Here is a 21,934-nt window from a genome sequence, read left to right as displayed (position 1 = left end):
ACTAGTGATGAGCGAGTATACTCGTTGCTCGGCTTTTCCCGAGTACGCTCGGGTGTCTCCGAGTATTTGTAACTGCTAGGAGATTTAGTTTTCATTGACTTAGCTACATGCTTTACAGCTGATAGACATCTTGAATACATGTGGGGATTCCCTAGCAACCAGGCAACACCCACATGTACTCAGGCTGGCTAGCAGCCATAAATCATGCAGCTGAGTCAACAAAAACTAAGTCTCTGAGCAGTTACAAATACTTGGAGACCCCCCAAGTGTGCTCGGGAAAACCCAAGCAACGAGTACTCGCTCATCACTAATGGTAACAAATAGCAAGCTTTCCAGACTACTCAAGTCTCTTCATCAAGCATAGTGAAGAGAGCTGAGTAGTCTCAAAAGATTACTATTTGTTACCATCTTTTCACTTAGAAATTAAAATGTATCAACCACTGAGGACTCTCAGATTTTTTAATATTTTTCAACTGGCTAACATGATACAAAGATATATTTTTTCCTGTATCAAAGTTGAGAATACTGCTTTAAGTTGGGATTGGTGCTTTCACACTCCAGTGTATTTTTTTTAGTTTATCTAGTGCATCATGACCAATGGGCATTTGAGAGTCCTAAAAGGTATGGAGATGTGAACTGTGTCCATGTAGTGAGTTACAAATGTATGAATCGCTACATAGACACATTTCACTCCTCCACTAGACTGACTCCAGATGACCAAACTCCTAAGCCATCCCACTCCCACCACCTCTCCATTTGTAAGAAAGATCTTCTGAGGGTCAAGTACTTCAGCTTTGGTGTGCTGAGAAATAGTGATGGCATTATAGGTAAGATAAAATGGACAAATACACCACCTTTACCCATTGGCATCCCTACCCTCCTCAGGACAGTTATTATTTGGGCTTTGTCTGATGTATATCTTTGTCGTTAAATTGTACACTACATGTAGGACATTAACAAGTAAGATATCAATAGCAACCTTTTATATTTTTAAATGTTATCTTTCATATATACAACTTCCACATAGTCATAGCCTTATTTTAATTAATATTTCTTAATAATGATTTTATTTTTCAATTACATATACAATTACATATACAAACAGTGCGCTTGCATGAAAGACAGAGTCTATTGACAGTTTGATTGGCTGATTAGACATGGGTATTGATGTAGCAAGACTACAGTTGTCCCTAATAAAATAATCACAAATTTTATACCTTAAAACCCCAAAAATGTGCTTGAACACATGTTGGAATAAGTGCAATGCATAGGTGCACATTCACACTGTGGACATTTAACAGACAAAATCTAAGATAAAAACAAAATGAAGAAATACCCTGTAATAAATAAATAGTAATAGTACATAGGGTACTTGGTTAACACCGTTTTGATCAATAAAGCGTAAAAGCCATCCCACCACAACAAGGTGTACCCAATCAGGACTGTACTTAACTACTTCAGTTCACCTTACTCAGCAGATGTAAAATAGATGAAGGCAGAATAGGACTACGTCCCGACTGTTCAGACACCTGCCCGTGGAAAACTATAGTCAAATGAACAGCCCAAAAAGAGGGAGCCATGCCCCTGTTTGTACAAAAAAAATAAAACAAAGCCAAAATAATTGAGCTGTAGCACCTGTTGGTATAAGTGCAATGCATAGGTGTGCATTCATCCTGTGGACATTTAACCTAGAATTTGTGATGTCACAAATCCACACTTTTATGTAACGGGGGCCTTTTAGGCCCCCGAGCAAATCACATGGAGAAACGCACATAAATAACTTTTACAGGTTTATTTCAAAATTGCAAATTAAAGGGAACCTGTCCCCCCCCCCCAGGCTTTTTTGCATTCTGACAAGGTGGCTCTTTTAGTTATGCTCCTTGCACACGCTGAAATAAACACTTATAAAATGTGCCCCCTCACACCGTGAAATTGCCAGGGAGGCGGGTCTTTCCCCCCTAATTAGACGCAGCACAGCCGTCATTCATACCCCCTTAGTGCCAGGCGCCGCCTCCTCAGCGTTGTTTGAATCTGTCCCGGAGCCTGCACTGTTATGTTATCCCTTGGGCATGCGCAGTTAGCGCTGCCCGTCTTCTGACATTATTTGATGTCAGGCTGACTGCGCCTGTGCGGCCGCGCTGCCCGAGATCCCGTCCCGCAGTGTCTTCTGATTTATTCATACTGCGGGGCTGGGATTCATGCATATCTTTACCTCTCACTCATCTCCCTCCGCCTTCTTCAGACTGTGCAGCGTCAGCTGATCCCTAATCGCCGTGGTATGCGATTAGGGATATGCACAGCGCATGCCCATGAATCCCAGCCCCGCAGTATGAATAAATCAGAAGACACTGCAGGACGGGATCTCGGGCAGCGCGGCCGCACAGGCGCAGTCAGCCTGACATCAAATGATGTCAGAAGACAGGCAGCGCTAACTGCGCATGCCCAAGGGATAACATAACAGCGCAGGCTTCGGGACAGATTCAAACAACGCTGAGGAGGCGGCGCCCGGCACTAAGGAGTTATGAATGACGGCTGTGCTGCGTCTAATTAGGGTGGAAAGACCCGCCTGCCTGGCAATTTCACGGTGTGAGGGGGCACATTTTATAAGTGTTTATTTCAGCGTGTGCAAGGAGCATAACTAAAAGAGCCATCTTGTCAGAATGCAGCATTAGTGCTGCACAAGTGGCTCTTTTAGTTACAAACGCCTGGGGGGGTGACAGGTTCCCTTTAAGATAAGAATAAAACACAATATTTTAATTATAATCTTTTGCAGAAAACACTAAAAAACATTTTTTTTTCCAAATTTCAAACAAAGATATGAAAAACACATAAAGGTATATAAATCTAGAGTAAACTAGCTGCAGCTACATTTCTTGTACTCCTGAGTACAGGATAAAAATAGCAGGGCCTGTTCCGTACAGATGTGGTTTTCCCCAAAAAAGCATTGTTACACCAAAACTATAAGCACAACTGGATATTGCCACCAACAACATACTTGAGGAATACCTAGAGTTTCAAAATTCTAACTACCGTATATAGTCGAGCCGAGATTTTCAGCCCAAAAAATGAGCTGAAAGTGCCCCTCTCGGCTTATACTCGAGTCATGGAAGGCGGGGGGGTCGGTGGGTGAGGGGGAGCGACGCCTGTCAAATACTCACCTACTCACGGCACTCCTGACGCGGTCCCTGCAAGTCCCACGGTGTTCGGCACGGCAGCTTCAAGTTCTTCCCCTCTTCAGCGGTCACGTGGTACCGCTCATTAAAGTTATGAATATGGACTCCACGCCCATAGGTGTGGAGCCGCATATTCATTACTGTAATGAGCGGTACCATGTGACCGCTCACTACAGGAAGAAGCTGCCGCGCCGTACACCGTGGGACATGCAGGGACCGCGTCAGGAGCGCCGGGAGTAGGTGAGTATATTTACCTTCCCTCGTTCCACCGAAGCTCCGTCTTCCTGTCCTCTTGCTGTGACTGTTCAGGCAGAGGGCGCGGTGATGTATTAGTGTGCGCGCCGCCCTCTGCCTGAACAGTCAGTGCGGAGAGACGGGACGCTGAGGAGCAGCGGGCAGCGACGAGAGGTGAGTATGTCATTTTTTAAAATTTTTTTTAGTGCAGCAGCAGCAGCATTACATGAGGCACAATGCTGTATGGGGCATCTATGGGGCCATAATTGCATGGAGCATTATATGGGGCCATAACTGCATGGAGCATTATATGGGGCATCTATGGGGCCATAACTGCATGGAGCATTATATGGGGCATCTATGGGGCCATAAAGAACTGCATGGAGCATTATATGGGGCATTTATGTTATATGGAGCATTATATGGGGCCATAACTGCATGGAGCATTATATGGGGCATCTATGGGGCCATAACTGCATGGAGCATTATATGGGGCATCTATGGGGCCATAACTGCATGGAGCATTATATGGGGCATCTATGGGGCCATAATTGCATGGAGCATTATATGGGGCCATAACTGCATGGAGCATTATATGGGGCATCTATGGGGCCATAACTGCATGGAGCATTATATGGGGCATCTTATGGGGCCATAATGAACTGCATGGAGCATTATATGGGGCATCTTATGGGGCCATAATGAACTGCATGGAGCATTATATGGGGCATCTTATGGGGCCATAATGAACTGTATCGAGCATTATATGTGGCTCCTGATTCAATATGGATATTCAAAAACACTTAACCTACTGATATCTCAATTAATTTTACTTTTATTGGTATCTATTTTTATTTTTGACATTTACCGGTAGCTGCTGCATTTTCCACCCTAGGCTTATACTCGAGTCAATAAGTTTTCCCAGTTTTTTGTTGCAAAATTAGGGGGGTCGGCTTATACTCGGGTCGGCTTATACTCGAGTATATACGGTAATTTTGCAGATAATAGCAAAAAAGTAAGCATCGGGGCCTATAAGGCCCCCGATACACATTCTAGGGTTAACATGCATAACCTAAGATAAAAACAAAATGAACAAATACCCTGTAGTAGTAGATTTTGTTTTTACCTTTGGTTTTGTCTGATTTTATTCCGTAGCCAAGTCTCTGGATACTCCGAAACTTGCACTACTGTCTGAACTTCTCTTGCTGGGAATAATGGGTTTGGCATGATAAAATACAATCCTTCTTTCCCTGATGACCAAGGGCTGTAAGAAGAAATCTGTGGGTTCAGGCTCTGTTTTTTATGTATATGACCAGTTTATATGATTTGATAATGTGCTAACTACTTGGGTCTAAGGGGTATCGTTTCTCCTTATGGAGAGTGACATACCATCTCTGGCTTGTCAAGGTAAGGAGGCTTATTTGCCGTACAATGCTCCTCTGGGAAATTAAATATGCAAATTGCCTCTTCTGAGAAAAAGAGGACTTAACTCTATAGCGCCACCTGTTGGAAGTAGCGATCCTACAAGTCACAATCAACCCTCTAACGAGTCGTGCAATATGACTTTGGCTTTTATCCTAAGTCATATTGCACGACTCGTTAGAGGGTTGATTGTGACTTGTAGGATTGCTACTTCTAACTACTTGGGGCAGATTTCTGCAACAAAGTATATTTCTCAAGTCTTCAGTGCAGTGGAGTAGAGCAATATAAATGTGGAGTAAGTGCCATATAATAACATGAATTCATGGTAAATCATTCTGTATTGAAGTTAATTAACTAGCTTCCTAAAATGTGAGAGATTAATAAAGTTGCGTAGCATCACAGCTGGGAGCTCACTAGATAAGTCTCTCGTGTGTCAGCTGAATTGAATTCTCCTCTCACATTACTGTCCGCATCAGCTTTAAACAAAACAATATTACATTTAACTTGATGGATTTGTTGTGATGCTGCAGCGCTAAACGTCACAAGGCGAGTTACGTTAGAAAAGCCAACTAAATGTCACATGCTAGAACAAACGGTGACCAAAATAATGCAGTCTTATTGGTTATCAATCATTGTTGACGTATGTTTGTGCCTTAAGCGGTAATTGATCTCGGGTGATATAAACTCTAAACATAAGTACTATATTTGATTGTTACTGTAATCATAATAATCCCTGTGAGATGTATTACTGCCAAATCTGCAGTATATTCCTGATCTTGAAGATGTACAATTGTATTTCCAACCTGGCTTGAGCATTGTTTTATATAGTATGAAATGGCTCAGCACAATTACGTTATGGGTAGATAATACATTTTTTTTCCCTGTTTCTATATGTGCAATGCATTTTAGTTAGGATCTTTCAGTAGGATCAGCCCTCCTAAGTCATCCATATGGGCATGTAGGTCATAGAAAACTGAATATAATGACACCTTGATATCTGCAACCCGATATCTTATTCCTGAGAAATCCACATTTTTCTTATATGTAAATGAGCTGTTCAGCACTATGGGCCGGACACTGATCTGCATGAGAATCTGCCTCCAGAGATTATTTTACATGAAGAGGGCAGTAAGAGTGTGAAACATGTAATAACTGACAATTTGTTTTGCTGGTCTCACTGCAGAGCTGTGTGTGATTTTAACTAGCAAAGTACAGCAGAGCTGAACTTTTCTCACTGCAAACACATCCGCAGCTGCAGCTCTCTTTTTACAGTGATGTCGGCTCGACGCTACTCCCCTCCCCACACAATGGCTGCCTGTGAGACGAAAGCTGAAGAATTGTTGTAATCAGACACGGCGCTACAGTGATATCAGGAGAACAGACTCTCCCTTGTGAGACATGTAATAGCAAACAGTCTGCTATCCTCATTCTGCTCCCCATCACTGCTCCAGTCTCTGTGTTCTGGCTGTAACGGTGACGTCATGTCTGCAGCATGCTTCACTGTTCTAGCCAATCACAGAGCACTGAGCTGAGCGGTAGGTGCTATCCACCTTGGCACAGCCACTGAGCTTGGGGATTGTCTAGTGTGGTGAAATGTGCTATTGATGTGACTTACTGTCAAAACATTGAGACTGGAGATTTGGCAGGGAATCCGCACTAGACTCAGTAGGGGTAAGTACATGTTTAGCTTGTTTGTTTTACAACATTTCAAGCCCACTTTCCTGAAGGTGGACTGCCCCTTAAACTACATAAAGTGACATATCCCATAAATAAGTTTTGACTGATTTAATGTCTTTGTCCAATATGCAGGTATGTTAGAACATAAAGATAAGCCCAGGATCCCTGTGCGGTACTTTACACAAGCCGATATTAATGATGGAAACATTCTCTACCGCCCACCAAGAGCAGCACCTCACTTGAGTGAGATCATGGACTTCTCTTTCACAGGTATGTATTGCCTGTTTCCCTTTAGTTAAGCCCTTCACATAATTTACTGGTAAGTCATATCACAATATTGAATAGAAAACATTTGGCTGGTCCATGCTAATGCAGATTTTATATTTATTCCAGGTCTTCCTGAATCAGTGGATTTCTTCTTTACAGGTAGTGTGCAATTATTCTTTTTGTCAGTATACAAATAAAAACATGTTGATACACAAAAAATAGATAACTTGTTTCTAGTATCTCATCATTGAAAGTCTTCAAGTAATTATAGATGGGACGCCTGACAATTATGAGTCTCTGGAGTCCCCTTTTTATATAGAACAATGGTTACACTGGTTCAGCCAATGGTTACACTGGTTCAGCCACTGTTTTTTATTTTCTGTGTTGCATGTTTGGAGAGGAAGGTCTCCAGACTGTGGTTCCAGGTGGAGCTGAAGACTTGTGATGTCCTCTGCGAGGGAGCAGGGCTGTGGAGTCGGAGTTGTGGAGTCGGAGTTAGTTTTGGTTGGAGTCGGAGTCTGTAGAAATGTACCGACTCCGACTCCAGCTTTAAAAAAAAATGTATTAATATTTCATAATTGAACTTTCATATGAATTTTATAAATGTTACTCAAATATATATGTTCTATCAAACTATGAACAACAGTGATAAGCAGTTCTGCTGGAGATAGAGACATTTCTTACTTCTTGTGTGTCACTGTTCTCCACTGCCCTTATCTAATCTTATACTTGGTTAACCTCATGGTGCCCCAACCCCCCTACTTACCATGTATGAAATTGAAAGTGAAAATGTGTTGCAAATTCTTAGTAGTAAAGCTCCTCCTCTAGACTAGATGTTTACTAGGTGTGCTTCTTCCAAGCATCTCACAGCTGCTACTCAGAAGAGGAAGACTGTAAGAAGTATTATCCTTTCTACAAACTTTGCATCAGTTAACTGTGAGTACATGAGGAATAACAGTATTACTGACCACTATATCAGTTGTACGACCTGGCAATAATTTTGTACAATTGTTTTTAGGATAAACAATTGTCATTTGGATTGTGAATGCAGAATTAAAAACCTGAGAATGTCAAAGAAGCGTCACATTAAATCAGCTGTATTTGAACATTTCACCATCACTCAAGATAGAAAACGTTATGTCTGTCAGTGTATGACAAATGATCCAGACGAAAACAAATGCTGTGAAGCCAAGATCAGTGCATATTCAGGCAAAGATAAAAATGCTCCTACCAGAGCTTCTAATCTAAAGAGACATTTACAGCGCTTTCATCCAGAAGTACTGAAAGCAGTGGATGAGAAAGACTGCATCCAAACCAATGAACCAGTGCCCAGCTTTTCCAGGCAAACAAAGGAGCAGAGAACTGTGCAGCCATCAGTTGCAAGATATTTTGTCAGTGACAAAGTTACTGTGACAATGACAGTAGATACATTTAAAAAACAGATCATAGAGCTTGTTGTAAAGGATTGTGTGCCTATTTCATTATTTTCACGACCAGCTTTTATGTGTCTGAATGGGGAAATGGCCCGCAAGCTTGGTGTTTCTCTGGAGAGAGAGAGTATTAGAAAATTAGTAATCGATGAAGCTTTTAAACAAAAGGAAGAACTTAAAAAAACTCTCAAGGGACGCTTTCTGTTTCTTAAAATGGATGCCTGCACACGTCACAGAGTGAACTATTTTGCCATCAATGTCCGATTTGTTTGTGACAAAAATGAAATAGTTACCAAGACATTGGCAGTAAAAGACACCAAAGCTCATCACTAGGGTTGAGCGAAACGGATCGTTCATTTTCAAAAGTCGCCGACTTTTGGCAAAGTCGGGTATCGTGAAACCCGACCTGACTCCAGCGTGGGATCGGCCACGTGGTCGGCGATCTTGGTGCCAAAGTCGCGTTTTGTATGACGCCTTCCCCGCCATTTTTTCAGCCAATTAAGGAGTGTGGGCAGCGTGATGACATAGGTTCCGGCCTGGTTTCTGCGGCGTCATAGAGCCATATTACCGTTTGGGCTGCAGTGATTTCCGCAGTCAAACACAACGTATGCTTTGCACGGAGGAGAGAGAGAGAGAGAGAGAGATATATTTTAAGTGAATGTAAAAAATAATCCACATTGACTTGCATTGGGTTTCGTGTTCCGGTCCGACTTTACAGTAGAATCGGCCGATTTCACGCGATCCGACTTTTGAGAAGGTCGGGTTTCACAAAACCCAACTCGATCCTAAAAAAGCAAAAGTCGCTCAACCCTACTCATCACACCAGTGAGTTTCTCCAGGTCTTGGTGGAAAAGGTTCTGCAAGACTATGAACTTAAAAAAGAGCAAGTTCTTTCTGTCGTAACTGACAATGCTTCAAATATGATAAGTACTATTAAGCTAATGAATGAGAGTAATGATGGTGACCAGCAGCTAGAAGAACATTCTGGGTCCACAGACACAGAAATGTTTGAAATAGAGGAACACAGTATTGTAACTGAGGAGCAAACTGAAGTTGCTTCAGATGAACAGCAACATGATAGTTTAGATGATCTTGTTGAAACTGTGTCAATACGTTCTTTCATTCATCACATACGCTGTGTTGTGCATACGCTACAGCTGGCTATAAGAGACAGTCTGCAAGAAGGACATGCTGCTGCACTGATTGGCAAGGTGAGAAAATTGGCTACTGTTGCCAGAACCCCTAAAGTTGACTCAATTTTGAAGAGACGTGCTGGAAAAGGGGCAATTATTGATCAAGCCACACGATGGGGCAGTACTTACTTAATGATTCAGCGGTTGGTTGAACTGAAAACCTTTCTTTTAGGCATGGCTAACCCTCAACTGACGCTAACTGAAAGTCAGTGGAATCAGGTGACTGAGCTGGAAAAATTGCTAGAGCACCCATTTACAGTGACTAAAAATTACAAGCAGAGGACTTAACTCCAGGTATTTTCTTAAAGGAGTGGAAGAACCTGGTGTTTTGCCTGTCCCAAAGAGGAGGGTTAATTGCAAGTGGCATTGCTACTTCAATGAAACGGAGAGAGGAGCTACTATTACAAAATAACATTCTTTTGGCAGCTGTTTATGTAGACCCAATGCATCGGATTCTTCTAGATGATCAACAGCTAACTAAAGGAAAAGAAGCTCTGTTTGAAATAGCAGTAAGGATGAAAGAGTTGCAGAACAGTCAGGAGGAACAAGAAGAATTTGGTCTTCCTGCCACATCTTCATCCTCATCAACTGATGAAGAATTTAATTTCGAAAAATATTTGGATCACAAGGACCGTGCAAAGCGTTCCCGCATAGAAGAAGAGTCATCCCCATCAAAGAACACAGCCAGTACATTTCAGCAGAATTTTTCATGTGCACTAAAAGAAATTGAGAAATTTGACCGTTCATCAAAAATAACAGTGCAACAAGCGATTCCTCTGTATCCTGACATTGTCAGAGATGTTGCCCGAGTGGTTACTGCTTTGCCACCGACCCAAGTTAGTGTAGAGAGGTTGTTCTCTGCTCTCAAAATAATTAGATCAGATTTGAGGGCATCCATGAAGGAGGATCTGACAGAGGCAATACTTTTTCTGAGGACAATTTTATAGATTTCTTCTTATTAACTGCATAACCGTGTTTATTGCATATTTACTTACAAGAGTTTAGAAAAGTTTATAAATGTTATTTGCTATATTCTAATTGTATTCTAAGAAATATAGTTTTTGCTCTAAGTGGTCTGATTACTTATATGATGGTGACAAACTGAATAAGCACGATGTTAATATTTTACAACAGTAAATTTATTGTTATGAATTGGCCATTTATGAAGGAGTCGGAGCCGGAGTCGGAGTCGGAACCTGATAAAATCCAGCAGTCGGAGTCGCAACTGTGGCTTACCGACTCCACAGCCCTGCGGGGGAGTCCCGCCAATATAAGGACTTTGCTATACTTTATCTTTTGTTCTGCCAGAAAGGCCATGTTTATTTTGTTAATCCCTGCCATGGTTTATGCTGTGCTACAATAAACCAGCAGGTAAATTACACAAGAAGCGTTCCGGTGTCTACCTTTGCAAGCACTTGAGTGAGTCAACCCCTCACAGCCCCTGCTTTTCCCCAGTCTATTTGCCTACACTGCATTGATATCTGAATATATTCATTTGGAATACATATGATTAATTTTAAAGGGTCCGCTCAGCATCTGTGACCTACTACCTCTGGGGATGAGCCTGGGGCAGGAGATGGTTTAGATAAGCACAACACTTGGAGGAGGCAGGTGCTGACCCTTTCACTGCTATCACCTGCACTAAAAGGAGTAACATCTGATATCAATGCAGCTCCATTAATTCGCTATGGGATGCGTAGTGCTGTGCTCTGCTTTTTTTGGCAGCCCCATAGAGAATAAATGGAGTGGCAGTCCTTCATTTTGTAATGGGGATATAATTTCCTGATCTATTGATTGGCCCAGTGATGGGACACCCACCGATCAGCAAGTTATAACTCATTTTTACTTTGAGGTTGAAAAGACCACCAAGCAGTTAAAAAGTATTAAAAAAGTAATTGATAGAGTAAATAGACATTTAAAAACTGACGATAGTTTTAATGAAATTTTGAAAATAAGAAACTTTATACTGTAATGTATTTTATTACAGAAATCCTTTTTTTTCTCCTTCTGTCTCTGGTTTATGCAGATTTTTTTCCATTACAAATAGCACCATAAGTTATAAATAATCTAGCTATAGAGCATATATAACTGATGGATAAAGATTGTGCTTGATGGACCTGTATCTTTTTCAACCTATATACCTTGGTCATAAACCTCTATGGAGAACAGTTAAGGTACCTTCACACGAAACGACTTTGTAACGATATCGCTAGCGATCCGTGACGTTGCAGCGTCCTCGCTAGCGATATCGTTTAGTTTGACACGCAGCAGCGATCAGGATCCCACTGTGATGTCGCTGGTCGCTGAATAAAGCCCAGAACTTTATTTGGTCGTCCAATCGCCGTGTATCGTTGTGTTTGAAAGCAAAAGCAACGATACCAGCGATGTTTTACACTGGTAACCAGGGTCACACAGACAGCTCTCCAGCGACCAACGATGCCGAGGTCCCCGGGTAACCAGGGTAAACATCGGGTTGCTAAGCGCAGGGCCGCGCTTAGTAACCCGATGTTTACCCTGGTTACCAGCGTAAAAGTAAAAAAAACAAACAGTACATGCTCACCTGCGCGTCCCCCAGCGTCTGCTTCCTGACACTTACTGAGCGCCGGCCCTAAAGTGAAAGTGAAAGCACAGCGGTGACGTCACCGATGTGCTGTTAGGGCCGGAGCTCAGTCAGTGTCAGGAAGCAGACGCTGGGGGACGCGCAGGTGAGCATGTACTGTTTGTTTTTTTTACTTTTACGCTGGTAACCAGGGTAAACATCGGGTTACTAAGCGCGGCCCTGCGCTTAGCAACCCGATGTTTACCCTGGTTACCCGGGGACCTCGGCATCGTTGGTCGCTGGAGAGCTGTCTGTGTGACAGCTCCCCAGCGATCAAACAGCGACGCTGCAGCGATCGGCATCGTTGTCGCTATCGCTGCAGCGTCACTTCGTGTGAAGGTACCTTTACTGTCATTTCAGGAGAACTTACAGCAGAATGTTTGTTTTTGCCTCTAACTCCTCCCTCTTCCTCCTCCCCTCTCCATAGAGTATTTAAAGCACTAAGTGTCATCTCTTATCTCAGTAATAGAAAAATCTGTATTCAATGAATAATCTTATTCATGAATTAAGCTCGACTAATGAATAAAGGAAGTGAAAAAGCAGATTTGTCTGATAAAATATATTATAAAATTATTTATTTTCATGTGTACTGCTGATTTATGAATTAAAAATGACTGTTACTGTTTAGCAATAAGGGTTATAGGAAGGTACTGTAGTATATGCCATGTGTGCTATATGCAATAAATTACCTTTGCTAATAGTTTTTGAGTTGTATTTAGGCAAAGTAATTATGCTTTACTTTATTCTGATATCCCATAATATGTGAAATATATAAGTGAAGTCCAGAGGTTGCATTGTAGAAATAAACAATCTGACTGCTGCTCTCTGTTCTTGCTCATAGTCTCAGATGGGGAGTTCACCACAGCGGAGATGCCATTTACAATCCATTTACTTTCAAATGAGCAGCAACCTCCCGTGTTCCAGATCACCGCGCCATTCCTTGAGGTCACACAAGGTGGAAGAGTTCCTATTGGTTAGTGGTTAGCATTTACTTCTTCGAAACTTTCATCTGTAAGATGGGAAGTATGTTGTCAAGCAACTGATAAAATAAGTTAATTCAGACTATTATAGGTGTTACAGATTTCATCAGCAAATTATTTATAGGAGATTTGTGGGATAGGTGCGTACTCAAGGGATTAGGAACGAAGATACATTTGCATCTGTACTAAGAATTTTACTGATTACTAATACTGACAAAAAAGTTACAATAGTAACAGTCTATCCATAAATGAAGTAAAAATGACTTCTCTTAGCTAATTAACTAATTTTAAATAATACCAGAGCCAGAAGTATAGTCCCTATTGTCATAGGCACAAAGCACGAGTACATCCTCATTAACGGCCCGTTTATGTTCCCCATCACGATTTTTAATTAATTGTAACAATAAGTAGCCAGTGTTAATAATTAAAGCCATGGCAGATAGTATTTTTATTGGTGATAAATGTATAAAACGCTTAGTGGCACTTACACTTGATATTACTTACTAGCGCACACTTTGGTCCTGGTCACTTTTTATGGATTGTGCTTGCCAAGACTTATGTCCTGTAGTGGAAATCCAGGGCACAATATGTTGTATCAAAGTCTAGAATCTGTGTATATAAATCATTTCTATCTCCAAATAATTATATATACTGTGACTAAATGTTATTACCATACTATGATTGGACTATACGGTAGTTCTGTTTATCAGGAGACCGCCATACAGTAACTAAATAACTCCATCATACAGGCAATAAATAACACACCCATGCTGAAAAAATCTTAAAGGAACATCAAAGCGCCACGTGTTGTCATTGAATATTACCGGCAAACTGAGACTGAATACAGTAATCACGTAATGGTCAGATATATCACATACATAGCTGACACATTTATAGAACGATTTATTGCAGGCAAAATGAATAATTATATCCAGTGACTCTCAGTTGAGTGGCATAATTCACTTTCTCATCTTCTCAATCTAGCCGACACTGCCATGATGACATTTTCCAAAACACTCAAGTTCCACCATTCCAGTTGTATCCCTTACATGCTGATGTCAATAACAATATCGGTATGTAAAGGGCCCCATACATAATAGATAGCTGTCAGCTGAACAATGATTTGGCCAACCGTTCACTCTCCAAACTCCCCCATACACAGGAGAGCTCGCTACAAGAGAACTGCTGTCAGACTCACTTGTCCTTTTCCAGACTCCCGACAGCGGCTGATTTCACCAGGAACAAAACTATTGACAGTCCAAACTCAGACATGCTGGATCTCATGTGACATCATCTGTCAGTAGGGAGTTGGGAGAGTTCTATATATATTAGCCTGTGTTCCCAGCCTACCGATATTCATGGGTTTGGCCGACTTCAATCAGTGGGAGTCTAGAGGTTTGATAGTGTGGGCCTTCTCTGTCAACCCATCTCCTTGGTTATAGTGGCCTACAGAATCATATTGTCAGGTAATTTTTTCTTCACAATGATAATCATTAGTGATGGGTGAACGAGCTCGTATAAGGTGTTATCATGCTCAAATAATATGTTTGAGTCCTTGCATGTCTCGTGGCTGTTCAACACAACTTTTGTGGTTTTTTTTGCCTGTTTGTTAGCTTAAATCCAAAAGTTGTGACTTATTTCATTCAAAACTTCTAATTTTAACACAAAAAAATCTATGACATTGATGTAAACGGGGATATAAAAGTATATACAAGAGGATGGAAAAGCAATAAAAGTTAAAAACTAAAAATTTTGGGAAAAAGTTAAAGGGAACTTAGCATTACATATGAGAATCACATATAACCTCCTGCTATAGTGTTACACAGGATAGTAACCAATTTGTAAACATGAGACCCTCTAAAATGTAATTTTCATAAAAGAACAAAATAAAGTATTATCCTTTTCCAGTGAATAGTGATCAGGGTGGTCCCTGTGTGAGGAGTTATCATGGAGTACTAGCTTGCAAACAAACTCCAGTGGCATTGTTATCCTATATTCTCCTAAAGTTAGAATGGAGTATTTCTCCCAGAAAATTCTTGCAATTACACATGTTTTGTTATACGCATGTTTATTTCCTTTGTGTATTGGAACAACACAAAAGAACAATGAAGAAAAGGCAAATTGGACATAATTTCACACAAATCTCCAAGAATGACTGGAACAAAATTATTGCCACATTTCCAAAATTGTGGGTAATTGACTTTCAAGCATGTGATGCTCATTCAAATTCACCTGTGACAAGAAACAGGCGTGGGCAATATGAAAATCACAGCTGAAGCCAGATAAAAAGAGAAGTTGACTCAATATTTTCATTGTGTGTCTGTGTGCCACTGTAAACGTGAGGAACAGAAAGGAAAAGAGAACTGTCTGAGGACTTGAGAGCCAAAATTGTTGAACAATATCAACAATCTCAAGGTTACATGTTCATTTCCAGAGATTTTGATGTTCCTTTGTCCATGGTGTGCAACATAATCAAGTATTTTACAACCCATGGCAATGTAGTTAATCTTACTGGATGTGGATGACAGAGAAAAATTCAGGAAAGGTTGCAACGCAGGATAGTCTCAATGATTGATAAGCAGGCCCAATTAAGTTCCAAAGACATTCAAGCTGTCCTGCAGGCTCACGGTGCATCAGTGTCCGCACAAACTACAGTGCCTTGTGAAAGTATTCGGCCCCCTGGAACTTTTCAACTTTTTCCCAGATATCATGCTTCAAACATAAAGATACCAAATGTAAATTTTTGGTGAAGAATCAACAACAAGTGGAACACAATTATGAAGTTGAGCGAAAAATATTGGTTATTTTAAATTTTTGTGGAAATTAAAAAACTGAAAAGTGGGGCATGCAATATTATGCGGCCCCTTTAACTTAATACTTTGTTGCGCCACCTTTTGCTGGGATTACAGCTGCAAGTCGCTTGGGGTATGTCTCTATCAGTTTTGTGCATCGAGAGACTGAAATTCTTGCCCATTCTTCCTTGGCAAACTGCTCAAGCTCACTGAGGTTTGATTGAGGTCTGGACTTTGACTTGGCCATTCTAACACCTGGATACATTTATTTGTGAACCATTCCATTGTAGATTTTCCTTTATGTTTGGGATCATTGTCTTGTTGGAAGACAAATCGCCGTCCTAGTCTCAGGTCTTTTGCAGACTCCAACAGGTTTTCTTCAAGAATGGTCCTGTATTTGGCTCCATCCATCTTCCCATCAATTTTAACCATCTTCCCTGTCCCTGCTGAAGAAAAGCATGCCTAAACCATGATGCTGCCACCACCATGTTTGATAGTGGGGATGGTGTGTTCAGGGTGATGAGCTGTGTTGCCTTTACGCCAAACATTGTTGCCAAATAATTCGACTTTGGTTTCATCTGACCAGAGCACCTTCTTCCACATGTTTGCTGTGTCTCCCAGGTGGCTTGTTGCAAACTTTAAACAACACTTTTTATGGATATCTTTGAGAAATGGCTTTCTTCTTGCCACTCTTCCGTGAAGGCCAGATTTGTGCAGTGTACGACTGATTGTTGTCCTATGGACAGACTTCCAGCTCAGCTGTAGATCTCTGCAGTTCATCCAGAGTGCTCATGGGCCTCTTGGCTGCATCTCTGATCAGTCTTCTCCTTGTTTGAGATGAAAGTTTAGAGGGACGGCCGGGTCTTGCTAGATTTGCAGTGGTATGATACTCCTTCCATTTCAATATGACCGCTTGCACAGTGCTCTTTGGGATGTTTAAAGTTTTGGAAATAATTTTGTATCCAAATCCGGCTTTAAACTTTTCCACAACAGTATCACGGACCTGTCTGCTGTGTTCCTTGGTCTTCATGATGCTCTCTGTGCTTCAAACAGAACCCTGAGATTATCAAAGAGCAGGTGCATTTATACGGAGACTTGATTACACACAGGTGGATTATATTTATCATCATTAGGCATTTAGCACAACACTGGATCATTCAGAGATCCACAATGAACTTCTGGAGGGAGTTTGCTGCACTGAAAGTGAAGGGGCCGAATAATATTGCACTCCCCACTTTTCAGTTTTTGAATTTCCACAAAAATTTAAAATAACCAATAAATTTTGTTCAACTTCACAATTGTGTTCCACTTGTTGTTGATTCTTCACCAAAAATTTACATTTGGTATCTTTATGTTTGAAGCATGATATGTGGGAAAAGTTCCAGGGGGCCGAATACTTTAGCAAGGCACTGTATCTGTTGACATTTGAATGAAATGAAACGCTATGTAAGGAGACCCAGTTGAACGCCACTACTGACACTGAGACTGCAGTTTGTCAAAATGTACATGAGTAAGCCAAAATCTGTTTGGGAAAGCATTTTGTGGTCAAATGAGACCAAGATAGAGCATTCTGGCATAGCTCATCATTCTGCTGTTCAACAAAAACGGAATGAGGCTTACAAAGAACACAGTACCTACAGTCAAATATAGTGGAGGTTTAAAGATGTTGCATTTAAATTTTGCAAATTTTTAAAGCTTTTATTCCAGAATTTCTGGTGTGAAAGCTTTGGTGAATGTGCTGCATAGAATATGTTGCCAAATATATCCTCATAGCTTGTAATTTTTATTTATAATTGGCAGGAATGCAGCTTACAGTAAGCGATACAGACACTGCTCCAGAAGATCTGTTATATGAAGTGGTGGAACCACCTCGTTTTGGTGTTCTTATGAAATCTGAAGATGGCATACAGACTCCTTTAACTTCAGGTAGACATGAAAAATCTATATTATTTGCTATACCTCCTTGCATCTTATACCAACATTGTAAAAGTTTTATCGAGCAATCATCTCTTCTGTTCAATGCATGGCAACAATAGTCCCTGAATAGTAGCAATCTAGTCAAAAGCAAAAGCTTACACTCTTTTCTTTCATAAAAACATAATTTATTTTTCAAAAATAGTTAAAAACAATGATGGTCAGACAGCAGCACAAAAAAATTGCCAACAGCAGGAACACAAACTCCAGGTAATGCATTTTTGACCTACATGGTCCTTAGTCTGAGACAGACCAATCACCATGTAGGTCAGAAAGGCATTGCTATTAGATTTTTATGACCATCGTTGTTGTTTTTACCCATTTTTTATGAATAAAGTACCGTACGTTTTTATGGAAGAAGCGAGTTACAGCTTTTGACTGGATTGCTAATGTGAAAGATTTGCTGAGAAAAAATGAATTAAACTAGATAAAACACTTAAAGATGATATTTTCTTGCACCATATTATTGTTATTTACATATGTATATGGTTTCAACTAGAGTTTATATCACTATGAGTCTACAACTATGATGTCTTGGTGTTTGTTTCCCAACACTGATCCCTATAAATTACCGCTTGCATATCTTATATTTCTGCAACAATTTATTATTTTTCCTCTGATTTTATCTTTGTTGATACTATATCTATTATACATTTCTTTATTACGGTACTTTAACTAATTTCCTGTATCATTGATAAATAAGCATGTAAAATATTGATTGTACCACCTCTATATTGTCCTTTGGATGATGAATGCTTTGCTATACTTAATAATAATAATAATAATAATTTTCCTTTTATAGCGCCGACATATTCCGCAGCACTTTACATGTTAGAATATACTTTTTATCTGTAATGATATCACCCACTTTCTATCCTGTATGTATCTTTCATGGCTTTATCTTATACAAATTTATATTTTTCTACATTTATGGTCACACTTGTAGGTTTTGTGTTGCAGTTCTGAATAGTATATAAATTAAATAGGGTATGGCTAAGCGGAATTGGAAAATGCACAACATTTAGGATATCCACAATTTTTTTAATGGAAAATACACATATGTAACGTAAATAATGTATATATTGTAAATATATATTTTAAAAACATTGTCTTTATTTTTGTGACTCCTAGGGTGTGTGCACACGTCAGGATTTCTTGCAGAAAATTCCTGAAGAAAACCTGACATTTTATGCAAGAAATCCGCATGCGTTTTTCTCACATTTTTGATGCTTTTTTTTGGCTAGTTTTTGACTCGTTTTTTGTGCGGTTTTTTTTTGCGGTTTTCCCCCCAATCCATTAACCCCTTCATGACCTTGGGATTTTTCGTTTTTCGTTTTTCACTCCCCTCCTTCACAGAGCCATAACTTTTTTATTTTTCCGTCAATTTGGCCATGTGAGGGCTTATTTTTTGCGGGACAACTTGTACTTTTGAACGACATCATTGGTTTTACCATGTCGTGTACTAGAAAACGGGAAAAAAATTCCAAGTGCAGTGAAATTGCAAAAAAAGTGCAATCCCACACTTGTTTTTTGCTTGCCTATTTTGCTAGGTTCACTAAATGCTAAAACTGACCTGCCATTATGATTCTCCAGGTCAGTACGAGTTCATAGACACCTCACATGTCTAGGTTATGTTTTACCTAAGTGGTGAAAAAAAATTCCAAACTTTGCAAAAAAAAAAAAAAATTTGCGCCATTTTCCGATACTTGTAGCGTCTCCATTTTTCGTGATCTGGGGTCAGGTGAGGGCTTATCTTTTGCGTGCCGAGCTGGCGTTTTTAATTATAGCATTTTGGTGCAGATACGTTCTTTTGATCGCCCGTTATTGCATTTTAATGCAATGTCGCGGCGACCAAAAAAACGTATTTCTGGCGTTTCGATTTTTTTCTCATTACGCCATTTAGCGATCAGGTTAATGCTTTTTTTTTATTGATAGATCGGGCGATTCTGAACGCGGCGATACCAAATATGTGTAGGTTTGATTTTTTTTTAATTGATTTATTTTGATTGGGGCGAAAGGGGGGTGATTTAAACTTTTATGTTTTTTGTTTTTTTTTCACATTTTTAAAAACTTTTTTTTTTCACTTTTGCCATGCTTCTATAGCCTCCATGGGAGGCTAGAAGCAGGCACAGCCCGATCGGCTCTGCTACATAACAGCGATCATCAGATCGCTGTTATGTAGGAGAATTGCAGGTGTGCTGTGAGCGCCGACCACAGGGTGGCGCTCACAGCCACCGGCGATCAGTAACCATAGAGGTCTCAAGGACCTCTATGGTTACCATTCAGAAGCATCGCCGACCCCCGATCATGTGACGGGGGTCGGCGATGACGTCATATCCGGCCGCCCGGCTGGATGCGGTAGTTAAATGCCGCTGTCTGCGTTTGACAGCGGCATTTAACTAGTTAATAGACGCGGGCAGATCGCGATTCTGCCCGCGCCTATTGCGGGCACATGTCAGCTGTTCAAAACAGCTGACATGTCCCGGCTTTGATGCGGGCTCACCGCGGAGCCCTGCATCAAAGCAGGGGAGCTGACCTCGGACGTCCGTACGTCCGAGGTCAGTAAGGGGTTAAATAGCGGGAAAAACTTGAAAAATCCGCAAAGTTAATGAACATGATGCGTTTTTTACCGCTGGAAAAAGCGCATCATGTGCACAAAAATTGCAGAATGCATTATAATTGATGGGATGCATATGTATGCGTTTTTTATGCGTTTTTATTGCTTTTTTATAGCGAAAAAAAATTTCCAAAATGGGGTCACTTGAAGGGGGGATTCTGCTCTTCTAGCACTTAGGGGATCTGTATAAGGCGTCCGCAAACTGTTCTAGGAAAATCTGCGCTCTAGGAGTCAAGTTACGCTCCTTCCCTCCAGAGTCTCACCATATGGCTAATCATGTCTGGCTTAGGATAAAAGCCAAGGGTTGATTGTGACTTGTAGGATCGCTACTTCCAACAGGTGGCGCTATAGAGTTAAGTCCTCTTTTTCTCAGAAGAGGCAATTTGCATATTTAAATTCCCAGAGGAGCATTGTACGGCAAATAAGCCTCCTTACCTTGACAAGCCAGCTGGTATGTCACTCTCCTTAAGGAGAAACGTTACCCCTTAGACCCCAGTCCAGAGCCTCTCACCTAGCCAAATCAGTTCTCATGCTTCGCACTGACGAGGGCCAACAGCCCGAAACACCGTGTCTGCGAATTGAGATACTGATTTGGCTTTTATCCTAAGTCATATTGCACGACTCGTTAAAGAGTTGATTGTGACTTGTAGGATCGCTACTTCCAACAGGTGGCGCAATAGAGTTAAGTCCTCTTTTTCTCAGAAGAGGCAATTTGCATCTTTCAATGCGATTGATAATGGTTTACTGTATTGTCAGTGTTCTATATCTGTAAGTGGAAATTCTAAGCAGATAACACTTGTTTAACATTTTTGGCAGATGATACATTTACATATGAAGATATCAACAGAAATGCCATACATTATGTACATGATGGCTCTGCAACAACAGAAGATAGCATGGAGATTGCAGTGACTGATGGCGTTACCTCCACCACAACCCTTATGAAAGTAGTAGTCACTTTGGCGAACGGCAATGGTCCTCGTCTTGTCCCTGGTTCGCTGTTGTCCATAATGGTGCCTGGCAAAAGCTCTGTTGTCATAACCAGCTCAAATCTTGCTTACACAGTATGTGATTTTATTATTAATATAGAAATATAAAAGTTTATTTTTTGTGATTTTTGGAACCATCTTTTTTTCTATGTGGTTGGCTAAGAATTGGTATGGACTGGGTCTGAAATTCAGCCCTGGCAAGTGAAATCACACAGGCCCATGTTGTCCCCGTCCCCAAGCACCAGATGGGACATATTACTAATATTACCCTGGATGGAGGAAAGGAAGATTTTCTACAAGACCAATATTTCTAATGATACCCGTGGCCTGCTGGGGTAAGTGATGGAGTCAACGACTTTGTGCTCCATCACAACTCTTAACAGTATGGGGGTCTTGAGAACACAGATTCTGTTAACAGTGTAGCAGAAAAGGCAGCCCATGACCACAAAAGCCCCTCTGGCATTTGCCAGAATTGCCAGATGGCCAGTCCGGCCCTGGTTACAAACACTACATACTTTAATATTTCAATACTTATTTAAGCAGGTTTGTCTGGTGTTTGTATTGTTATTTTTTTGTGTTTATCATTA

The 21,934-nt window shown here is 40.7% G+C and overlaps 1 protein-coding gene and 1 long non-coding RNA gene across 2 annotated transcripts in view; one reads left to right on the top strand and one right to left on the bottom strand.

Annotated features, from left to right (window-relative positions):
- Nucleotides 1-21,934, top strand: part of FRAS1 (Fraser extracellular matrix complex subunit 1) — a 653,238-nt gene that overhangs the window by 482,306 nt on the left and 148,998 nt on the right. Inside the window, exons 34-38 of the mRNA XM_077275534.1 lie at nucleotides 6,639-6,776; nucleotides 6,900-6,932; nucleotides 12,837-12,968; nucleotides 17,568-17,693; nucleotides 21,175-21,422. Coding sequence (XP_077131649.1) covers nucleotides 6,639-6,776; nucleotides 6,900-6,932; nucleotides 12,837-12,968; nucleotides 17,568-17,693; nucleotides 21,175-21,422 — 677 coding nt within the window. The remainder of the gene's footprint in view (nucleotides 1-6,638; nucleotides 6,777-6,899; nucleotides 6,933-12,836; nucleotides 12,969-17,567; nucleotides 17,694-21,174; nucleotides 21,423-21,934) is intronic.
- Nucleotides 1-21,934, bottom strand: part of LOC143786292 (uncharacterized) — a 46,902-nt gene that overhangs the window by 22,899 nt on the left and 2,069 nt on the right. The gene's annotated exons all lie outside the window — the stretch shown is intronic.

This window comes from Ranitomeya variabilis, chromosome 1 (genome assembly GCF_051348905.1).
Source record: "Ranitomeya variabilis isolate aRanVar5 chromosome 1, aRanVar5.hap1, whole genome shotgun sequence".
Lineage (NCBI taxonomy): Eukaryota > Metazoa > Chordata > Amphibia > Anura > Dendrobatidae > Ranitomeya > Ranitomeya variabilis.
The sequence above is the reverse complement of the archived record's forward strand: the minus strand, read 5'-3'. Positions and strand labels throughout refer to the sequence as shown.